The sequence below is a fragment of the Cryptomeria japonica genome, chromosome 8 (assembly GCF_030272615.1).
Source record: "Cryptomeria japonica chromosome 8, Sugi_1.0, whole genome shotgun sequence".
Lineage (NCBI taxonomy): Eukaryota > Viridiplantae > Streptophyta > Pinopsida > Cupressales > Cupressaceae > Cryptomeria > Cryptomeria japonica.
In genome coordinates this window covers 738,916,522-738,934,195 of record NC_081412.1, presented here as the reverse complement: position 1 = coordinate 738,934,195, position 17,674 = coordinate 738,916,522, and the positions used below count along the sequence as shown (strand labels likewise).

Sequence of the window (17,674 nt, the reverse complement as noted above, 5' to 3'; positions counted from 1 at the left end):
AAATAAGTCTCCTATAAATGTGACTCTTGCTTCTCATTATCATCATTCCAACTCAGGCAGATGAAAATTTTATTCAGTGAAAAGCGAACTTTATATTAAAGGCATCTGGCAAACAGCGAACTCCATTAGTTAGCAGCGGATCCTCAACAGTAGACAGCGAACTCCATTAGTTAGCAGCAGATCCTCAATAGGAGATAGCGAACTCCATCAGACATCTGCAGATCCCTAGTTAAAGGCAGTGAACTTCAAATCATCAATAGGAGACAGCGAACTCCATTAGACACCTGCAGATCCCAAATTAAGGGCAGCAAACTTCATAAGAAGCTGGAGACCATACAGCGAACTTCATAAGAGGCTGGAGATCATATGTAATGTTCAGTTGAATTCAAAATCATAATCAGATCTGAGGATCCTTTGGCTGGGTTTTTCCTCCTAGGAGGTTTTCCCAGGTTAACTGTGTTTTGTCTTTTGCATTTCATTTCCTTTATTATGCTCAAGTCTGGAAAACAATAAGTTAATTAACCTTATTCTAATTTTCTGAGTTTTATTCAATCTGAAAGTACTAAAAATAACACAAAATACCCCCAAAAATCGCACAACAGCATTGCACAAGGATAAGAATTAAGCCACCACTCTCACCATTTCAATTCTGAAGATAATAAGTATACTTTAAAAGCATGTATTATAAATAGCCACGATATAGAATATGCACTGAGTGCATATAATAAGTAACCGTCTCCCATAAAAAGGTGAAGCCGTCTAGAAACTTTAAATAAATGCAAAGAATACATAACAAACTTAGCCTTATCCAAATAAGTCGATTCTTTTGAAAAGTCAATGCTGACTTGGCAAGAATCTCATGTAGCAGCTGACATGATGACATGGTAAATAATTCTGATTTGGAAAACAAGTAGACAGCTGACAAGGAGAACAAGCAAGCACACACCCTGCTGATGTAGACAGCCAACCAGCTCAACTAGACAAGCAAGCAGGTCAAGCACCTCAAGCAAAAATAAGAAGATTTAATGAATAAACAGTAGCTCGAAAATCACTTCAAACTCAGTCCAAAATTACTTTGAGTAATCCTCTAGCTTGAAAAACATAGGCTTGATAAAAACCACTTGACATCAATGACAAAATGTCTAACAATCTCTACTCTACTTGACCTTAATGAAGACTCTGAATCTGAAGAAGTCTTATATGTAAATAGAAAAGCAAGTTCACTCTCAAGAAAAGGGAAGTACAAATTCAAGCATTTCACTTCAAAAGGGAAAACAAATTGCTTCTATTGTAATGACGTGGACATATAATTTTGAATTGTAAGAAAAAGGCATAGGATCTACTAGATGACGAACTAGATCAACATGCTTTCTTGGCTGAAGAAAGTGATTAGAAAAACTATGCCACTGATGAAGAGTTATCATGTCCTAGTGATGAAGAATATGTGTATTAGATAAATTCAAGTTTGGAAGTAGGAGGCAGTGGAGGAAGGACACTCAACATCCTCTCGTCAGTCACCAACGACAAGGCTGCTTATCTACTTTGGTGGTGTTTTGTTGTGGTATGTGTTTCTCTTTCCTTTAAGTTTTAATAATTGAAAACTTCACATCATGGAGGGCAATATTTCATCTCCAATGGCTATGACGATTTTCTATGTTGTTGGAGATCGAGTGGCATAATCAACAACAGTGGTTATTTCTATTCATGTGTGTTATTTCTTATGTAACCTCCTACTGTAGAATATTGTAATGAACAAAAACACTAGTGTAATACAATTCATGGATCTTGAAAAGGTTAGTGGTAATCCAGAAAACCATATGAGATGAACAAATGAGGGTGTTCTTGTTTGTGTCCAGGTTTGCACTAAACCTGTGTGAAAACCATGAAAGCTTGATGAGACATGCCTTTCATTTGAATTAAGATCATGGACCATGAGAGTTGGGCTAACTACAGTTGAAACTTGAAAGTATGAAAAAAAAATTACCAGGTTCCCACTTGGGGGGGATGGGCAGGGGGAACATAGAAAGTTTATTATTTGTGTTCCACTTGTGTCTATTACAAGTTGTTTCAACAACTTGCTGAGTATAGAGTTGGGTAGTTTCATAAGAAGGAAATCCAATCCTTCAAATGTGTATTGTTTCAAATGTTTTAAAATAGTGAACACAAAACCAATATTATTTGTGTGTTGCTCAAGAAATTAATACTGTCTCTAACTCTCTATAGGTTGTCAGACTTTCAGAGTTCATTGTACCAACATGCCTTTCCATCTAAGTTCTATTTCTCCTCGGTTTCTGCCGAACTTTCAAATCATACCATACTAGCATGTGTTTCCACCCAACCCCACTTCTTGATTATGTCAAAGTTTCGGACTTTTCCATCATGACATACCTTTCCACCAAAATCGCTCTTTCCTTTACCCTAATTGAAGTTTCAAACACTACCTACCGGAATGCCTTCCTAACTCCCAACCTGTAGCATGCATCATGCAGCATACCCAACCCCTGAATTTTGACATTCCCACCTATTTACATTGTTCACCTCACCTACCTCTTGATATAACACATAAACATCATTAATGCAAAATTTGACTATGCAACCTTTAAACTTAAAAGCAGTGCAGATTACCAAGTACATGCAGTTTGAAGGATGATAATGGCCATGTTTCATTAATGCAATGATTGAGTTTTAGTTGCCACTTCAAAGGTTTTTGCAGGCTCTTCTTTGCCCCACACACACAGACCGATGGATGCCATTAATGCTAATGATGTCAGAGGCCAATGGCAATGGATCTCTTCCCAAAGCTATTCAAATACACCAAAGAGATATATTTCAAGATTTTCATTACTCTGGTATTACTTGCCATTCTTCAAGCCAAAACACCAACATCATTCTAAGCACTAGTGTTCGAATAGTCAAATCCACGGACAAAAGCCCTTAAATTTGCAGACACCAGAGTACAGAAAGACTTGGTTACCCAAGCATGAGGACAGAAACCCCTTTACCTAGCAGGATGATCACCTGAAGGTCGTATGCAAGCTTCAAAATCACAGATCTTTAGTTGTATTTGGCTGCATGACATTCCAGTTGTCATTGGAGTGAGCACTGTATTCGTCAATTTGTTATAGTTGCTGTTGCAGTATTGTAATGTGTTTCAGAATGGCAATACAGGAAATGACCTATTGTTTATCTTGCATATTTGTGAGTTGAATTTATAAAGTAGGTGTTAAAATATTGTGGAGTGTGAAGAAATGCAAGTTATTAATGTAGATGTGTAGATGTTGAATAGATTTCTAGGTCTCAGCTAAACCTGGGTAAAACACACCAATCCAAAAATCTATTTGCTAGGCCTATCAGAATTCTGAGTTTTGATTTCAGTCAATTATTAGTTTGTATTTTGCATTTCTATATCATTTTGCATCGCTCGTTGAACAAGCAAAAACCTCAAAAACATCAAAACACATTAAAACAACCTTCCATTCGTTGGTCAACAATATATTTCAGACTTAAACATCATAAAGGAGGCAAAAAAAATCCAGTTTGGTGATATTAAAGTGGTATCAGAGCCAATTACAATCCTCCCTTCCTGGAGATTGCTTGCTTTGATGCCACTGAAATATGCCGACTAGGAATTCGGCCCAATCTGATGGTTTTGGTTTGACTTGAAATCTTTGACCTGCGAATGTATTTTGGGTTTTGATGAGTTTTGAGGTTTTTGCTTGTTCAATGAGCAATGCAAAATGATATAGAAATGCAAAATACAAACTAATAATTGACTGAAATCAAAACTCAAAATTTTGATTTAATTGCAGCAAATAATGAATTTAAAGAATGAACAAATTCTAGCATTCAAAGCCAAACTCGCATACCAGGTGTCCAGCACTAGCCCGATAGGAGTGGTTTTATTGCTTGAACTGGTGAATTGGCCAATACATTTGCTTTTATTTGCCACCAATGGCACCAATGAGTTTTATTTGCCTCAATAATAATTACCAAAAACAAATTATGAATGTACAATGCAAATCCTTCAGGGTCACCATGCTAGATTCTCAAATTTTGACATTTTTTCTCAATGAAATGCTCATGTAGACCCCACATGTTCCAATTCTCCTAAAAATCCTTTAAATTCGCTGAAGTTATTCATCAACAATGAATTCTGGAACAAACTATGCTGCTAAAACCCTCTAAATTATTTATTTGACCTAACAGGCCATGAATGGAAGGTACACCCCTACTATAAATGGTATGGCCAGCAATATTTAGCACTTACTTCACTGGAAATGTCCTCCAAACTACTCAGATCTGCTGATGATGTCACAAACTTGCTGTAAATATAATATCTCCTCCAAATCTTGACCCCAAATGGCTTGAAAGAGGCTCCTTCAATACTGCAAGTGAGTGGGTTTTTGTCCATACACTAAAGAAGATTGAGAGTTTTCATTCCCAACCTGAAATCCAATTGAAGCTTGATGTTGCAAAACTCTTCAAGGATGAAAGCATATAAAAAATGAATCAAGGAATGTGTTAAATCTTTGATCAGATTTATATATATATGGTATTTTAAATTTGTATTGTCACTTTAGATTTAATCCAATATTATATTTCAATATGTTTCAATTTACAGAATATAATTGTATTATTGATATTTTGAATCATTCACAGTAATATCTATACATATCAGAGTTCCGAGACTCGCGGCGAGTCGCGCGAGTCAGCGGGCCGGGTGACCTCTGCCGGGTCACGACGACCCTGACCCGGGCCCGGACGAGTCACAGGGTGTGACTCGCCTGACTCGCCAAGTCAGCGAGTCACCCTCTGACTCTCCGAGTCCGAGGGTCGTGAACTGGCCGGCGCTGCTTGCAAAAAGTGGACGCAAAATTAAAAAAAACACAACACAATTTTATTATGTTTTGTGCCATTTGCCTTTGTTATAACCCTAAAAGGGATTGCCATTTAGTTTTATGAGTGGAAGAGAGGAAAAAAGAGAGGAAGAGAGGAAAAAAGAAAACCATAGTTGTGCAACCAGCAGACAGGAAGAGGGGAAAAGCTAGCACAAATCACATTGGGGCAGCACTACAGTTGCATTGAGAGCATCAAGGAGCTCATTTCAAACACTTGTCAACAAATTTGAAAGAGGTAAGTGTTAATTTTTGTTGCTTATGTTGGTTTTTTTTCTATATTTATGGATTTTTTCATTTTTTTGTTATTTTTTTTTAAACTTCAGCTTTCCAAATCTATATTGCTGCTTGCATACTTCAATGATTCAATCACAATGACATAAATAGAACAATAGCATAGCAAACCCTAGACTTTTTTTTTTGAAAAAATTGTATACATGTATTTATAATTTTTTCTAAAAAAAACCTAGGGTTTGCTGATTTTTTTGAATTGTTAATTTCTTTCTTTGAAATTTGAAAATTTTCAAGAAAAAACACAATGCACAAATTAGTCTTTGCTGATTTTTTTTAATTAGTTTAAAATTTTAAATTTAAAACTTTGTCAAACACAATGCTTAAATGGTGATTTGTAAAATTGTCTTATTGCAGCAGCCCTCACGTTTTGAAAACAATTTTTTTTCCTAATGGCTCATCCTAATCCTCCACCTAGGAAACATGGTCAAAAAGATGAGGCATGGAAATACACTGAAGAATTTCCTGGTAGACAAAGAAATCAAACCAAGTGTATGTTTTGTAAGGAAATTAACCATGGGGGGATAAATAGATTAAAATATCATATTGCTAGCATACGTGGTCATGATACTGAGCCTTGTGACAAGGCAACTCCTGAAGCAATCCATTTTTGTTACGTCTTATTAGAAAACTTTGAAATACATAAGCAAACAAAAAAAAGACAAAGAGAGGAGTTATGTCATATTGGTTCCCCTCCACCCACATCCGCATCTGGCTCCGCATCCACAGCTGCATCCGTAGGTTGTGTTGGAGAGGGTTCTTCTATGCCTCCCTTTCGTCCTAGTGCTTCTGCTAGTGCCAGTACTTCTATTCCTACTCCTAGTCACTCTTTTGGTCCTAGAGTGCGAAAATCTAAGATAGACAATTTTTTTGTACCACGCACTACTCCTGGCGCACAGCCCTCGCTTGAGAGCATGGCTTGGAACAAGGAGGTCCATGATGCAGGAAGAAAAGCAATTTGCAAGTTTTGGTACTTCTGCAACATTCCATTTATTGCAGCCAGGTACTTTTTTATTTGATTGTTTTAAATTAAAATTTAAAATTTTATGGTTTGAATTTGAAAGTTGAAATTGAAATTGAACTTTTCTTATTTAATCTATTTCAATTTGTGACAGGTCTTCTTATTGGCAACGCATGATTGATGCAGTAACCATTTGTGGGTCGAGGTTTAAAGCCCCCAGTGATACTGAGTTGAGTGGCCCTCTCTTGTTGGAAATGGTGGAAGATATGAAAGTTGACCTAGAAGACCACCGCCAATCTTGGAGCCAGAAGGGTTGCACCATCATGACAGATGGTTGGACTGATAGGAGGAATAGAACACTCCTAAATTTTCTTGTTTCCAGCGGAGGTGATTGATCATTTTACTTCTCTATATGCATTGTGATAGAAATTGAATAATTTACATTCTAATTTATTGATAATTAATTTGTTTTATTTTCAGGATCCACCATGTTTTTGAAGTCCATCGATGCTTCCTCACATGTCAAAAATGCGGCATACTTATGTGAGGCCATTGAGGAAGTTATAGATGAGGTGGGGGAAGAAAATGTGGTGCAAGTGGTGACGGATAATGCAGCAAGTTATGTTGCTGCAAGTAAACTTTAAAAGTTTTCTTTTAAGTTTTAAGTTTTAACTTTTAAACTTTTAAGTTTTTAACTTTTAAATATTAATGGTAAAATTTCTTGATACTTATAAGTTATCACATCTAATTCTTTAACTAATTTAAAATTGTTGCAGGAAAACTTTTGATGGAGAGGCACCCAAAAATCTTTTGGTCTCCATGTGCAGCCCATTGCCTTGACCTCATGCTGGAGGATATAGGTAAGCTTGGATGGGTGAAAGAATGCGTTGAAAGGGCCAAGAATATATGCAAATTTATTTACAATCATGCATTGGTCCTTAGCATTATGAGGCAATACACGGGGGAAAGGGAGTTGGCTCGTCCTGGTATAACGAGATTTGCCTCAAATTTCCTCACATTGAAATCCTTGTTAAAATCAAAGGCATCTTTGAGGCGCATGTTTGTTGGTGAGGAGTGGACTTCCTCATCCTATGCTACGACCACTGCAGGGATGGATGTAGTAGATTGCATTTTTGATGAGCTAGGTTTTTGGATCCCTTGTGCAGAGATCGTGCAGGTAATTTTATAAATTTATAATATTACATGCATATTTTTGTTTTGTTTGTATTGTGCAACTTTGCAATTTTTCTTATTTTCATGCACACTTGTGAGTTAACTATTTTTCTTTAACATTATTTGCAGGTCACTGAGCCCCTAGTAGTTCTCCTACGAGTTGTTGATGGGGAGAAGCCCGCTATGGGCTACATATATGAGGGCATGGATAGGGCCAAGGAGGCCATTAGATCCATATATGCTGGAGTTGAGGATAAGTATAGGCCCATTTGGGACATAATTGATAGAAGATGGCATAACCAACTTCATAGGCCCATCCATGCAGCAGCTTATTACCTCAATCCATCATTTTGTTTCTGTGCTGATTTCAAAGCGGATGAGGAGGTTCTTAGCGGGCTATATTCAGTAGTACAACGGATGGTCACTGATACCACAGCTACACTTCTTGAGATGGATGCATTTAATAATGCATCAGGGGCAATCTTTGCCAGCCAATTGTGTAAAGAAGGTCGGACAAAATTGCAGCCAGGTAGAAAATTCTAAAGTTTATGACATGCATTTTAATTTTTCATTTTATAATCTACCTTTAAAGTTGGAAATGAGACTAATGTTTTTTTCTTTTCCTTATCTCAGATAGATGGTGGCAAATGTTTGGGCCTTCAACCCCAAACCTTCAAAAAATTGCCATCCGCATATTGAGCCAGTCGTGCAGCGCTTCTGGATGTGAGCGCAACTGGAGCATGTTCGAGCACATTCACTCGAAGAGGCAAAATAGATTGTCTGTGGAGAGGTTGAATGATCTAGTCTTTGTTCATTACAACCTCCGTCTCAGGACCAGACAGATTTTGGACGATGACTCCTCTCCAATCACTCTAGAGGAAGTCGACCCCGAGTCCGATTGGCTCACTGAGTCCACCGATCCAGTCTTCACTGATGAGGACCTTGAGTGGGTTGACCAGGCAGACAGAGAGGCTGAGGCTGCGGCTATGGCAGAGGAGGAGGATAGAGCACGATCAGGCACAGCACCTATGGCTACTCAAACTGGCACATCACAGGCAGAGAATATGGCTACTCAGTCATCCAGGACCTACCTTAGACGCCTTTGTAGGAGGCAGATAGACGAGGCTGAGCCAGAGCTTGAGCCATAGACTTGTTTTTTTTTACACTTTACAGTTAGATATATGTTTGGGAACATTTGTGGTCATGGATTTTATATTATACATTGGACAACATTTATAACTCTATATATCTATGTTTTCTAATTCCTTCAGCTACAATTTACATTTCTACGCATGTGATGGATGTATGTTTATGTATGTGATCAAATTAGCTTCTATTTGATGATGTTATAGTGTCTTTAAGCTTAATTCAATAATGGGTGTATGAAACAAGTTTTAAATAGTTAAAAATCTCTAAATTTCAAGGGTTTTCTTATTTTGCCGAGTCGTTGCCGAGTCCGAGCTGAGTCACGAGTCGAGTCAGCCTTGCCGAGTCAGAGCCGAGTCCGAGTCTAGGAACTATGATACATATATTTCAGCATTTACTTTAATGCTGATCACACTATATATATCTGCAGAATATCGATTGCACTTGTAATAATATCAATCAATGATATTGACAGCACTTATATTGATCTTCACCTTCGTAAAACGACTGCACCTTATCGTATCGATTGTTGTATCTATATCCCACCCAATGTGATAGTGTCGATATATCTATGCTTTAGTGGACCGCATAGAGTCACGGCTCTATGTGGAACCGACATAGTTCCACATAGAGTCGTGACTCCTATGTGGAGCCATGTCAATCAATAGCGATCAATAATAAGTGACGTTTAACCACAATTTGCAATCGATATAATTAGTTAACCGATAACATGTAATGATAACAATATTTATCATAGCACATACGGATTGATATATATAAATGCAATCAGTGCTATGTATAATTAGTAATATAAAGCTATTACTAATTATACATAGGATCAATAGCATGTATGACTCCATAGTTATATAGATGATTAAATCGATCATCATACAGTATATTGATCTATGATCAGAATACAAGGATAGAAGAGAAAGATTAATCATGCAAATGTCTAAGGCCGTAAGGCCAATTAGACATTTGAATGGTTAGGGTCATTTGACCGTTGCTACCTAACTTCAACACTCCCTCTTAGCTAGGGAGGAATCCATCTATCCTTCAATAAGTTACACCACCTCATTGTGATGATAAAAACGTAATAGCTTCCACTATATGTGTGAGAGAAAATATCACCTCATTGTGATATCAAGTGTTATGGCATGTCCATGGATATCATGTCACATGATATCCACCATAATTCTCTTAATGTAATATCCACCATTATGGCTTGTCCACGGATATCACGTCTCATGATATCCACCATTATGGCATATAGATATTACTTCATGGCATGTCCACAGATATTACGTCACATAATATCCACCATGACTATCTCCTTATGTAATATCCACCATTATGGCTTATCCACGGATATCACGTCTCATGATATCCACCAATATAGCATATCCATGGATATTACTTCTCGAGATATCAACCATTATGACATATCCATACATATCACGTCACATGATATCCATCATAATGGTGTACTAAAAGATATCTCTTCTCGAGATATCAACCATCATGGCTTATCCATAGATATCACGTCTCATGATATCCACCATAATGGTTCATCCAACCAAGATTGTAAGATCGTCACCTTACAATAATGGTGAGATGTACAAGTGCTCATCATTATGAGATCCTCACCTCACAATGATATTCACCATGGCTCATCCAAAGGGTAAACACACAAGTACAAGAAATTCATCACGGATTCTCTCATGTCATGTTGTCATGGCGTCACACACATGACATGCACCATGAACCACATCAGAGGGTGGAGATAAGGGCTTTCACCTTAAGTCTCTCTTCAAAGAGAAATGTATTAACAAGAGTTTACACATTAAACATCTTTGCTCAAATAGAAGAATACATTATATATAACTAAATCAATGATGCTGAGACTCAATCTCAGCTAGGGTTTCATTCTTTACCATACCAAACTTACCTCGAAAGTACACACACTTTATACTGAGAAGAGGTTTACTGAGAATGTACATCGTCTGCTCATTAGTACTAATGTATCTCCACTAAAGTCCTCTGCATGTTCCTCCTGAATTCCAATCTCTTCATCACAAATAGAACTCTAAAATTTCACAAGCTGTGATCCTAAGGATGTCCTGTATGTAAGGGATAAGTTTCTCATAGCAAATTAAAGAAATTTAACCATAGGATATCCAGATGCAGCTTGTTGTAAACAAACATTTGCTAACAATGTTAATTCACAAATAACACGCATAATGTAATTGCATGAATTAATAACTACATATGATATTCACGAACATTATTCAATCATAAAAGAACTTATCTCTTTCAAGTCAGAATATGAATCCATCTATATTTATAAATCTCTGGTTTTGAATTATTCACACTAATATCTATACATATATTTCGGCATTTACTTTAATGCTGATCACACTATATATATATATCTGCAGAATATCGATTGCACTTGTACTAATATCAATCAATGATATTGACAACACTTATATTGATCTTCACCTTCGTATATCGACTGCACCTTATCGTATCGACTGTTGTATCTATATCCCACCCAATGTGATAGGGCCGATATATCTATGCTTTTGTGGACCGCATAGAGTCACGGCTCTATGTGGAACTGTTGTGACCATTTCACACATCGCCCCATTGCAAATGGGGACCCCTGCTTTTTGCTTTTTAGGGTTTGTTTTCTAGGTCTTTTAGGGTTTTGTCTGTTAGCCTTTGCATTTTGAGTGTCACCAAGGGGACCACCTGGATAGCAGGTTCTGCTTGAGTTAGGTCAAGTTGGTGAGTGATGAAGTCTAGAATGTCCTGATCCTGAAATTTGACTGTCCTGATCCTGAAATTTGACTGTCCTGATCCTGAAATTTGACTAAGTCTGGAAAACTGAAAATCCTCCAAAAACTAGATTTTGCAATATAACTCCTGGAGGTCTGAAACCACTCTCAAACATCCTGAAAGTATATATGGAATATAACTTAAAGTATTCTTATACTTAAATGTTATATTCCATAAAATTATCCTGACGGAGAGTTCAAAAAGTCAAATTTCGCTCCTGACCCTTCCTGAGGGTCCAAAGCGAATTTCGCTCCTGACCCTCTCAGGAGGTCCAAAGCGAATCTCGCCCCTGACCCTTCCAAAGGGTCCAAGGCGAAAATCAACCTAGGACTCATTTCTTGCCTTATTTGACCAAATTTTGACTTGCAAGGCATTTTGAAGGGAAAGTTGGAAATGTTTGAAAACCTTGAGAAAATGATGAATTTTGGCCAAGATTAGGAATTTCGCTCCTGACCCTTGCTGAGGGTCCAGAGCGAAATTCATCATAAACTTCATTTGCCACCTTGTTTGAGCTTGAAACCTTGTTCCTGGCCTTGAAAACGATCTTACCTTGCCCTATGAAGTGATTTGAAACTTGAAGATTGAGTAGTTTAGCCTAGATTGTGAATTTCGCTCCTGACCCTTGCTGAGGGTCCAGAGCAAAAATCTTATTTGAGCCTATTTGTCACTAATTTTGGCTAAATTTTTATGTGCAGGGTCTCTTGGAGTGAAGGTTGAACATCATTCAAAGGTTTGGAGGCATGCAAAATGATGAATTCTGGACAAGGAAGGCAATTTCGCTCCTGACCCTTGGAGAGGGTCTAGAGCGAAATTCCCAATAGCTCTCATCTTGCAATGAAAAAAGTCAAGTTTTAGGCATGAGTGAAACAAGAACAACTTCCTTTTGCCTCCTGAAGAAGTTTTAACTTTGAAAAAATAAGTATTTTGCCTAAAACCAAACTTTCGCTCCTGACCCTTGCTGAGGGTCCAAGGCAAAAATCTTAGTAGAGGGCATTTCTTGCCTTGTTTGGTCAAATTGAGGTGATTTTGAGTTTGAAAAAGGAAAAACCAAGCCTAGAAAAGGAAATTCGCTCCTGACCCTTGCTGAAGGTCCAGGGCGAAAATCCTAAAACCTATCTTTTCCTCCAAAATTTGAGCAAGGCCAAGCTTAGACATGGGTGTGAAATGACATTTGAATTGCCTTGAAGTTGGGTTGGATGGTTAAAAGTGCAAATTTTGATGCCCAAAGGCAAAAATCGCTCCTGACCCTTGCTGAGGGTCCAAGGCGAAAATTTGAAAAACCTCCACTTTGCCTTGCAGAAACAAAACAAGCTTGAATGAGTGGATGAGGAAGGACATTACCTAGTGATGAATGAAGTTTCCACGAAAAATGATGATGGATTGAGCCCAAATTTGAAAAATCGCTCCTGACCCTTGCTGAGGGTCCAGGGCGAAATCACTAGCAAGCTTCATTGAGACCTTGATCAAAAATTGATATTTTCCAGTTTGCACTAAATCACCAAAATTGCTAAATTTGAGACATTTGGAAAATGAAAATTCACATTAATTTAAAAACATTTTGCATTTAATAAATTAATTTTAAGCCTTGAAATAATTAAAAAATCCACCTTGGAGGCACTAAAATTAATTTTTAAAATTAAAAATACAAATTGAGCGCTCAAGCACATTTATTGGCTTTTGCAAGCAAGTCGGCCTCCTTTTTAATGGATTATTATCTTATTTTATTATTAAAAAAAAAACTAGGTCAGCCTCATGGAAAGAAGGTGAGCGCTCTATATAATAGGGGGGCATTGTTTGAAGTTCAAATCATTCATTCATCCCTTCTAAAGTGCGAAATTGAGGAGCAATTTGAGGAGCGAAATCCAGAAGATTGAAGGCGAAATTTTGCTAAGTGTGGAGACTAAGGAGGGTGAAATTCTTTTGAAGACTAATGGAGGCGCAATTCATCCAAGAGAGGGCTATGATTTAAACTTTGCCTAGCAAAATCCATTTTTCTTGCATCATTTTCAAAAGGTCTTAGAGTTAAGTACTCGAGAGGAGGTATGGCAAAATTATCCTAATATCCTTGTTCAAGACTAGATTTTTGGGCACTTTTTTTAGAAAAGTCTAAGTGTTGATTAATTAATTAGGAAATGATAACTCTATGATTTATCATGAAGTTTCCTAATTAATATCTTAAATCTTCCTTTTGAGTCTTATTTTCTACCCTTTAATGCTCAGGGACTAATTTTGAAATGTTGTGTAGGTATCAAGATGGCGACTCCTAAGGCTGGAGTATCTACAAGTCGGCAGGCTCTCATCAAAGAAGATCCGGTCCAGGACAAGGATGATCTCCTCCAGCTCAGTATTATCAAAGAAGATCAAGCAAGGATAAGAGCGACCTCCTCCAGTCTAGCATCGACAAGGACGACCTTCTTCGGTCAAGCATCATCAGGAATAACTTCTTCCAATCCAGCATTCCAAGGCGAGGTACATCAATCATCCTGCACATCAAAGACAAAATAAGTCAAAGCAAGGGTTCGTTGAAGAAGCAAATAGTTTCCGATGAGTTAATTAAAGCTAGCTTCTCAGCATCACCGAATTGGATATCTACCAAGTTGCAAGTGTTAGATGAGGTGGCATCCTAGTCATCGCTCCTCCAGTCGGATTGGTCCACCTCAGCATGTCCAGATTCAATGTACCCAACTCATGGGAGATGGCACAAACTTCGATGTACCTACCCCAGTTATCCATTGGTCGAATTTTCCAGAGAAGACATGTGTCCAATTAATACAATTATTTCATTGGTCAGAATTGAGTTTGTTGTAATAAACCCTAATTAGGGTTTTTATTGTAGAATCTTGGCCATCGATCTCAAATTGATCTTAGCCATTGAATTGTATTAAGGGCACTATATAAGCCCCGGCTCTTCATTTGTAAAGGCTAATAGAACAGAGAGTAGTTAGAAGGTGAATAGTTAGTGAATAGTGGATAGTCAGTTGATAGAATAGCAATTAGAGTAGAGTAGAGAGAGAAGGCAAAGATTGTTGCCAAGGTGTTGTTGTAAAAGACTTGTAAAACTTCATTGAAGAAATGGTGAAATTTATGGGTCGATTCAACAATTTGCATGGTCTCTATACTTCTCATATTTGATTTCATGTTATTAGATGAGTGGAAGAAATGTGTTTGATTGATGGTGAAATTCGTATATCCATACTACTAGCAGTTTGTTGATTGCAGACTTGCCTTGTGTAGTCAACTGGAATCATTCAGCTTAAGCTTAACTTCGATTGTCGCTTCTTCATTGATATGCATCAGCCTGATGGTGTCTATGCCCGTAGTGATGATCTGAACATCATAAAGCTTTCCTTCGAAGATCGCACTAACTTTGTGGAGATGATCCTGGGATGTCAAAACAAGACTTAGTTAGAATTTCATCAAAGATCGTTCATTGCTCCTACATTCTTAGTGTTAGGATTAGATCCTTTCCTCGCCCTCATCTTTTTTCTTTTTTCAAATCAAAGCTAGTAAAAACCTGTGTTCCAGCAATATTCAAAGCAAATCAGACGTTTAGTCATCAAGTGTAAGTCCCCTTGTGATTCCAGCAAAATCACTCATACCACAGAGCTTATCCACACGTAGAGATCCTACAGCAAAGAACCTTGAAGTCATCCCGATTGATCCTTTTCGTGACATCTTCAGCATTCGGAAACTTTATTCAAGAGAGGATAAGGTACCTTTAGGTATTTTATTCTGTGTTTGGTCGTGTACAAAAAACACGTCAACAGGAACCAACATAGTTCCACATAGAGTCGTGACTCCTATGTGGAGCCATGTCAATCAATAGCGATCAATAATAAGTGACGTTTAACTACAATTTGCAATCGGTATAATTAGTTAATCGATAACATGTAACGATAACAATATTAATCATAGCATATACAGATTGATATATATAAATGCAATCGGTGCTATGTATAATTAGTAATATAAAGCTATTACTAATTATACATAGGGTCGATAGCATGTATGATTCAATAGTTATATAGAGGATTAAATCGATCATCATATAGTATATTGATCTATGATCAGTGTGATAAACCCGGATTTATCACCTGACGTCAACAAGAACCAACATAGTTCCACATAGAGTCGTGACTCCTATGTGGAGCCATGTCAATCAATAGCGATCAATAATAAGTGACGTTTAACCACAATTTGCAATCGGTATAATTAGTTAACCGATAACATGTAACGATAACAATATTAATCATAGCATATACGGATTGATATATATAAATGCAATCGGTGCTATGTATAATTAGTAATATAAAGCTCTTACTAATTATACATAGGGTCGATAGCATGTATGATTCAATAGTTATATAGAGGATTAAATCGATCATCATATAGTATATTGATCTATGATCAGTGTGATAAACCCGAATTTATCACCTGATGTAAATTTGCTAAATAATATTAATATACTAAAAGTAGAAATAAATCACTAAATACCGTTAATTTATGTTAAATCATTCATTTATAAAAGTTAAATATAAACAAATGATTAGAAGTATTATTAATTTAAAGTGATTGATTAATTTAAATGTTAATATTTAATATGTAAAATAACATAGAAAAGTATTATTAATTTAAAGTGATTGATGAAAATAAACTATTGAAGTAAACAGTGACATAGTATAGGGAGGACACCACCCGTTGCTACCTAACTTCAATAGAATGATGAAAAATGACCTCCAAAAGCCTTTTCAAAAGGCTCCAAACCCTAGGTCGTCATTTTTAGGGTTTCCATATTTTCAACTTATTATTTTTAATAAAATCTATGCCTTTCTTTAAAAATTGACCCCTTAGGCATTATACTTTATTATTATAATGTTTTCCCCTTTTTATTACAACATTTTATGCCTCAAATGCCTAGGAAAAAGGGGGCCAACTTATTATTAGTTGTTTTATTATAAAGTTATTATAATATCACTTTAATATAATTTATTTAAATCCATAACTTAAGAAATATTAAAATAATATTTTCTTATTTATTCATAAAATGCATTCTGGGACTCAAATCAGAATTCCATCTGAAGCACTGAGATCACTGATGTTGCCAGAGTCCTGCAGGCCAACTGATAGTTCCTCCTAAAAAATAGGAACCTCACTCCAAACTCCAAAAACTGCTCAAAAGGCTCCTGCTCTACTCCGTGGTCCCCCGAGTGGTCATCTAGTCAACTCTCAGTGCTCCCTATAAAAAAAAACTTCCCTAAAAAGTAGGAACTGTCGTATAAATGCTCAAAATAGTTCACAGATCCCTTGCAAAGCTCTATTCCTCTCAAAATGAGTCCCCTAACCATTATTCTGACCTACGGGAACCCAAATAATAGGCCAACCATGCTCATTTCCTTGTCTCCTAGAAAGGGAACATTACAATCCTCCCTTCCCGGACATTGCTTGCCCTCAAGCAATCTGCACTTGCACGCTGAAAACCAATTCCTAGATCCAATATCAAATTGAGAAATGTTGCTTCACCCAACCGCTGCGCTACTCTGATATAAACACTTGTTTACCCAAAGTGAAGCAACTCATCATGGATCCACTGAAGAAATGCATCACACATGTCAATAGCAGGATCCCAAATCTTTGCACCATCATATCCATCCATCATGTCAATACTCATTATACTGCTGTTGTGAACCTGAACATCATCTAACCAGCTGAGAACTTCACTCCAATTGAAGCCACAAGTACCACCAACCATCAATGCTGATATGAACCCGTCAATGAACCAATCTCCAACAAGGAAAGTGTGATGGAAACTTCTCCAAAACCTCTAATCAGTGGCTGCAACTTGTCTAATTCCTCCACAAGTTAGTATGTCTTCTTTGGAAGATGCTAAGTAAATATTTTGTTTAGCCATGCAACCAACAAAGTCCCTCAAATGCCGATCCTCATAGCCCAATGAAAAATCTAAAAAGACTGAATCTCCAATCAATAAGTATATCGCTGCCCTATCGTATAAAAGAAGTGACAAGTCCACTGATGAATGGGAGATGTTTCTATTTCTCAACAGAGGTAGGTTTTTAGTGGTTGATCCACTATGTATGCAACCAAATATCTCATCAACTCTAGGTAGGAAAGGATCAACTTCACACTTGATCATCGCAACTTGAATGTTCTCAACACAAGGTTCAAAGTTTGACTCATGAGATGAAAGAGTATTGCTGATCAAACTCAAAAAATCAGAATTATACTCAATACCTTTTCAAGATGTCTTCGCTGTCCTCTTCTTCCCTTGGAAGAATTAAAGATCTAATGGATGATTCCCTTTGTTTCCTGGCATCATCTAGCTGATTGTGGCGTTCTTTGACTCTTTGGA

General features: G+C 37.1%; 2 protein-coding genes across 5 annotated transcripts in view; one reads left to right on the top strand and one right to left on the bottom strand.

Moving 5' to 3' along the window:
• LOC131061451 (K(+) efflux antiporter 2, chloroplastic) overlaps positions 1–17,674 on the bottom strand; it is a 211,011-nt gene that overhangs the window by 140,554 nt on the left and 52,783 nt on the right. The gene's annotated exons all lie outside the window — the stretch shown is intronic.
• On the top strand, positions 7,687–8,692 carry LOC131061452 (uncharacterized). The gene is made up of 2 exons (XM_057995149.2): positions 7,687–7,849; positions 7,954–8,692. The coding sequence occupies exons 1-2, from the start codon at positions 7,738–7,740 to the stop codon at positions 8,466–8,468; spliced, it is 627 nt and encodes a 208-aa protein (XP_057851132.2). The 5' UTR covers positions 7,687–7,737; the 3' UTR covers positions 8,469–8,692.